The 6,846-nt window shown below is 38.6% G+C and overlaps 1 protein-coding gene across 1 annotated transcript in view; it reads left to right on the top strand.

Moving 5' to 3' along the window:
- Positions 1 to 1,014: 1,014 nt before the first annotated feature.
- ARMC8 (armadillo repeat containing 8) overlaps positions 1,015 to 6,846 on the top strand; it is a gene marked incomplete at both ends in the record, with an annotated part of 41,432 nt that continues 35,600 nt past the window's right edge. The window contains one exon of the mRNA XM_008938223.1: positions 1,015 to 1,086. Coding sequence (XP_008936471.1) covers positions 1,015 to 1,086 — 72 coding nt within the window. The remainder of the gene's footprint in view (positions 1,087 to 6,846) is intronic.

Genomic DNA, 6,846 nt, shown 5'->3' with positions numbered 1-6,846 from the left:
ATCTAGGTGGTGTTGCTGATAAATAGTTGTCTGATTTTTGGACTAGTGGATTTTTTTTTTTCCTCTTTTCTTAGAAATTTCCTTACAATTACAATTAGGAAGTTTTCCTAGAAATGTCATCTTGATTTTTCTGAAACTGCTCATAAGTTCCTGGCTTTCTTTCATATTCTCTGCATCTTCATAGATGTTCATAGGAAGAAAAAAACAATCTTAAAAGGTGGTGGTGGTTTTTAGGATACAGTAGTGATTTTCTGAACAAGTGTTGACACTTTTTCTTCTTAGTGTGTACAACCAGTGTCCTCTTTCCAAAACGCTTCCCTTGTTCCTTTACCATAGTATGAGTGCTTTTAATGTAATTAACCTTGCAGTAACTCTCAGCCAGGAAAAGGCTTTTATTTCCACTTCAGTCCTGGGATTTTGGCACCCAAATGTTTACCTGTTGTGCTGAAATTCACAAAAGGAAGCCTATGGTGAAGAGGAGAGTGACAGCCTGGTCTGTGCACACTGCTGATGGTTCCTTCTTCTTCTTGTTCTGTTGTTTTGTTTTGTTTTTTTAATTCCCCTTTTTTTTCCCCAGCTTGTTTTTTCCTGCACCCAGTAGGATATTCAGTTAACACTTTAAATTACCACATTACCAACATTTAACTTCCCAACCAACAGGGGTTTTTTTTTGTGTTTTTTCTTTTAGAAGACTAGTGAAAATATGGGTACAATGACCAAGTATATCTGATTTTCCTCAGTAATGAGACTTCTTCATGTCTGGTGTGCATGTTGAGATAGTTTGGGTTTTTGCTTACTCACATAAGCTGGGATGTGATGGAATCCCAAAGCTCTGGGGTATTTGTCTGTGGGCTGTGGAAACTGTGCCCTGGAGCACTACTGAGTTCTGTAGGTGCAGCATGGACACGTGGAAGAATACTTGATAAGCCTTTGTGGAATAATTAATTCTATAGATTAAGCCCTCAGTACCTCAGCATAATTTACCAGGGTTTGTTTTTCTTTCTGGATTTACAGAGATATGAAAAATGCTGTAATTGGAAACAACAAACAAAAAGCCAACTTGATTGTTTTGGGAGCAGTTCCAAGGTATGTCCTTTGCTACTCTCCTTTTCACTGATTCACAACAGGTCTGGAATAATGATCCTTAGATCACGGGCACTTTTTTGGTTTAACTTTGATTGTAGTTGACTGCATACTCTCTTTAATGTAACTGAGACTTGAAATATCTGTTAAACACGTGTATTATAGAGCAGGCTGTTGTGTAATGCTTTTAATGTAGCATTTCATAGAATTCTCTAAAGTAGTCTTGGTGAGCTTTATGAAACTTTATCAACTCAGGAATGAAATCTCATTTCTGACATTGATGATATTAATGATGGATGAAAGTGGTTGTGTCTTAATCCCATTCAGCCAATTGCCTGGTGAGTTCACGTGTGAAAATGTTTAAGGTTATGTTAAAAAATATAATTTAAAAATATTTAAAAATTCTGAGCTAATTTGCTTGTCTCTGCACCTGCTTCAGAGGATTAAAAGCCATTGATCATACTTAGTTGAGTTTTTACAGGTTGAGTTTGTGTCAAAGCTAGCCCTCTAAATTCTCTAAGGATTAGCTGTGAGGAAACCCCCCCCTACAAAGCTTGCTGAATTTTCTTCTGTTTTGACCCAATATAAAGAGGTGAAGACTCCACATGAGACAATAAGATCAAAGTGGTCATTTGTTGAAGATTATGCCAAGTTTAAGGAATTATTTGTTTTTTCAGCAGAAGGCCCTTGTGACTGCTGTTGTTTCTTGTGGTTCCCATTTTGAAAGGAACAGATCTCCAACTTGAAAATCTAGAATCTGCCTGTTTTAAATTTTATATAATTTCATGTTCCTTAAGCTGTTACTTGTTCTGGCCCAGTAATGAAAACCCAGATATTTTTCCCCTCCCTTGTTAATGCCTTCTGGCTGTCCAAGTAAATGATACAGTTAATCTATAGCTGCAAATAAATTATTTGGTTTGGAAAATCTTAAAAGATCAAGTATCATGCTTGTCCTGATGTCAGTACAAGTTATGTGCAGGAAAACTAATGACAGGAAATTTAATATCACTTTTCAGACTACAGATAGAGATGAAGGTAAATTGGCTGGGTTATAGTGAGAAAAGACAATTCTCACTGGCTAAAATTTAAGTGGCATCTTCTACTCTCAAGTGCCTTTTTGAAGGCTTTAGAATTTATTCAAGGTGTTCCAGGCAGATTTAGAGGATAGACCATTTGGATTAGAGAACTCCTTCTGTTCTCTCTAGTAAGGTGGTGGGAAGTAATGAATTAACTGTTTTTTTTGACATGTCTTCTAATTCATGAAGTGGCTTCTGAAGCTGTTAGAGTGCAGGAACCTCTGAAGTCCAATTTGCAAAGCCAAACCTTTCCCTCAGTAGGAGTAAGAGTAAGCAAGCTGGTGTTGTTTAAGTCTCTTCTGCAGAGTTAATGAGGAGAACAGTTCTCTTTTCAGCAGCCTCCCAAGGGAAGTTGATTCTTTTCTGTGATGGCAGGGGGGCATTGTCAGAATCCTGCCACTGCTTTATGCTGTGGTTCAAGTCTCTGTACTCAATTCTTGCTTCTCTCTTCTCTCCTGAGTATTCCTCCAGCCAGCTTTCAGAAGAGAGCCTTTAGACCCAAAGAACCTCCCCAGATTTTTGTCACTTAGTGAAAGAGAAAACAGTGTGTTCAGATGTTAGAACAGACTTGCATGAGGTTTGGAAACAAGTCTAGGAAGTATCTTTTGTTTGAAAGTGGGCCAATTACTACTGGTAGGTATGAAGTATCCTTATTATTTTAAAGCATTAGACTGCTTAGTTGTTGGGAAGAAATGCAAACTCCTTTGAAGATCTCCATACAGGAAGAAAATGCTGGGGAAGAATGGCTGAATCACTGTCATTTCTAGGCCAGTGGCCTCCTGAGTCCATGAGCTGACTGCTTAGTGATGTCATCTTTAGAAAGGGAGATATATTTATACCTTAAAAGAAATTTTTTTGTGCCTCTGAAGTTCAGTCTGACCTATAGTCACCTGCTTTGCCACTTGTTCTGAGGAGGGTGCTGAGAGAAACAAAGCTGATTGAGGAAAGGTTGTAGAATAGACATGTCTGGACTTAAGAAGTGTTAAAGGCTGTACAAATGCACAAACATGGTCCTAGATGTTAAGAATATAAATGTAGCCAGCCTGTATATGCATTTTTTTTGCTTAAGAAATTATTTTCTCTCTCTCTTCCTCTCTACAAGAGGGAGAGTTATGTTCTCATTAAATGCTGGCCTTGGGCACCTCTGTCAGGACTGCAGGAATTTTACTTTTTGCAACTGTTACTTTTTAGTAGCAGTCCCAGAAAATAAAATTTCTAAAGTTCAGGGAAGGGGGGGGAAAAAAAGGTATTTTAATGCCATAATGCAAAGTTCTTTCAGTGGCAGGCCAGCTTAAAACAAAAAGCTTGCCTAAAAATGGGTTACTAGTTGTATTGTCCTTCAATTTTATAGCTTTTTTTTTCCTTTCTACCCCACATAAGTGCTAGCAGAGAATGGAGGAGCCCATACTAAGTGTTGGTGTGCTCTTCACCTGATAGCTTTGTGAGAACAAACACTGCAGCTCTTCTGCCTGTCAACTTCCTTCTGAGTCCCAGGTTATATTGAAAGCTTTTTGTCAGTTGCTTTTACCTAAATGTCTGGAAAACGTTCAAGTGGAAATTGTTCTTTTCTAAGTCATTTTGGTGGGACTACTGATGTAACAAAACAATGTTAAGTTAGTAGCAGTTAGTCTGTGGTGCTGCTGGCTCCCAGTCCTTTGGGTTATCATTGAAGCCCTTTCTGGTGGAATTTGTAATGGAAGTTAGAAAAATTCCTGTTTACTGTGAAGTCCAGGCTGACAAATCATATTGTCATCATATGCACAGCCTCTTAATAACACCTAAGGCATAGGGGAACTAAAGAATCTCTCTTCAGTGGCTACCAGGACCATCCAGACATCTTGTCATTCTTCCACCTAACTTCAGAAGCTAAGTAGTTTTCCCCTCCCTGCTCTGCAGTACCTTGTGGCCTCCTCTGTACACTTCCCCAGGCCACTGAATTAGTGAGGAGGTTAGGTTCTGCTGTAGGCAAAAGTTACTCTTCTGAAGCTCTTTCTGATTCTGCAGTAAAAAGTCTAAAGCCTCTGGCTTACAGAGGTGGAATTGGAAAAGAAAATTATTAAATGAATGGGAGAGTAAAGCTCTTGATTTGCTGTTTTGTTAAAAATGTTAGCTGAATCATTTAGTGCTTATCTAATCATCACTGAGAGTTTCATATTTAAAGTCTAACCCACCTCAGAGCTAGTTTCTTAGTAAAAGCTTCACTTACTCCTTAATAGAGTTTTTAAAACAAAATCTTAAACCTACCTATCCAAGACCTTTAACAAAACCACTAGATTGTTCTTGTGACTCACCAAAAGTGATTTTCCAACTTGCAGCTGATTGTTCTCCAGAGTCTTAAGGTGTTCAGTCAGTTGTTTGGAGCTGTAAGTCAATAGTGTACTTCTCCCAAAGCTAAAAGCCTATTTCTAGGTAGGTGTACCTCAAAGAGCCTTATATAGTTAATTTTTAGTAGTTAATTAGGGATCCTGTTTAAGGTTGGGGTTTTCTAATTTTATTTCTTTCTCTGGAGCACATTTTGAATGACCTGTAGAGCAGTTTGTGACCTTAGATCTATTCCATCATTTGAGATTTGAGCTCTGCAGAGCATGCTCTTAGGTTGTCTGTGGAAGTTAAAACTTGTAAGAGTTTGTTGGGGTTTTAACTCATTTCTAGGGCCATGAGCACACCAACATGGACATCCATGAAATTTTGTGTTTCAATTTATTGTTAAACATGAGCAAATTCCCTCAGGCAGTGTTCTTTTAGAGTATGCAAAAAAATAAGACTGCTTCTTTGATAACTGTGTCACCTACTGACACCATAAGAAAATAGCTCTATTTACTGGAAAATTCTATTATATCCCAAAGTCTGTCAGCTAAAGACAAGTATTTGTGTTATCTACATTAAATGTGAGAAAAATATCTGTAAAGATGATTTTGCATGCAGTATTGGCTGGCAAATACTAAAAAAATTACAGCTGATAAGTAAGTAGAGAAATTCACATATCTTTGATAGTGTTGGAAACGTTGGAGTGTGTGTTACTTTTTTGAGCTGTAAAAAGAAAACTTAGGGTGATTTGCATGGTTCATAGTTATCCTGATTGATTCTTTATTTAAATGCATGGTACTACAAATCTATAGATGGCCTATCAGATATAGGTCAGATAATATTCTTAGTTTAAAAATTTATTTAGTGTTTAAACAGAGGATAAACTTCCTTTGCTTGGATATAAAGGAATAACAGGCTGGTGCATATATCTGTTAATTTGTGCCCTGGAAAGCTCAGCCTCATGGCTGGAATACTGAGCAACCTGCTCTAGCTGACCCTGCTTTGGGCAGTGGGTTGGACTGAGTGATCTCTTCCCACATCATCTCTTCTGATTCTGTAATCTGATTTAGTGAAGAACTGCCTTTATATGTCCAGTTTTTCCATGGGGTTATCCTTGAATTCAGGCACTCACTCCAGAAATTCTTTTCCTTAGTGCTGCTCTTAAAGGACTGGCCATCTTTTAACTGCAGGAGTGCAAGTGCCTGCTTGGCAGAGCCTTCTCCTGTACAGACAGGGTGTGTTAGCACTGCCCTGAGAGCTCAGCTCTAAATCCATCATGAGCTAGAAGAGGGAAATGCTCCCTTCTGAGTGAGGGTATTGTTTCAATGAAAGCCTTAATTCCTTAATGTATAACTTTATATGCTGAAATTATGCATGACACATGTACTTGTGCAAGTCTGTTCTGCTTGTTCACACAGCCATGCAATTCTCTTTAATCACTGGCTGGTTAGGATTAGACATAGCAGCATTGAACCCAGTGCTATCCCAAAACAGTTTTAGACAGAGGTTCTCTGAGCAGCCTTTGGAGGTGTGCACTGATCCATGGACCTGATATTGAATTTTGGTAAAGAAGGATCAGCACAATAATGGATTAGGGGCCAACTTGCATAGATGTGACATGACTTTTTCTTCTTTGTACTGTCAGAGAGCAAAGGTGGCCCTTGATTTTCACTGCAGCCTAGGGCTGGGTTACTGGACAGCTGGGATGAGGTAACAATGGCAGTAAATACTTCTTAATCTTTTCTAGTTTCTAATCTTCATGTAGCCACCAAGAAAGACTTCTCTTGTTGGAAAAATTCTGGTATTGTGAAGTGGAGAGGGCCAATGAATGGTGGAGATTGGTATGAGAAATATTAAACCTCTAAGTGTATTTTTTTCCCTGTGACTGATGGGAAACGATGTCAGCTATTGATTATATTTGTATCCAGTGGTTGATTTTCTCAGTTTCTTTGTTAAGAAACTTAAAGGTAAGAAATCCTTGGTATCTGGGGATGGGTTTTCTTGAAAAATGATGAAGAATGTTGCAGGGCTGCCAGTTCTGATGGATTGTACAAAGCCAGGATTTGATACAGTAATAAAAATATGAAGAACTGACCCTTTTGAGGGGGTTCTAGATTGACCACATGCTTTCCTGGGGGGGAAAGAGCAGCCAGTTACTTTCATGTCATGGAAGAGGGAGGAGAAACCTCATCATGGAGGATCTATCCCTTTTATGAAAAGAAGATGGCAACTCCTTCCTGTCCAATTTGTCCACATAACACCATTTGTTAGAGACAGACTAAAACCTAAACCTTTCTTAAATGAGGGACTGAAGTGTGCCTGCAGTTGCTCCTGCAGACAGGTGAAGGAAGATTTCTAGTTTGAGGCCTAGGGAAAAAGC

This window comes from Merops nubicus, unplaced genomic scaffold (assembly GCF_000691845.1).
Source record: "Merops nubicus isolate BGI_N331 unplaced genomic scaffold, ASM69184v1 scaffold5084, whole genome shotgun sequence".
Lineage (NCBI taxonomy): Eukaryota > Metazoa > Chordata > Aves > Coraciiformes > Meropidae > Merops > Merops nubicus.
Note: the sequence above shows the minus strand (reverse complement) of the source record. Positions and strands in the feature narration are given on the sequence as shown.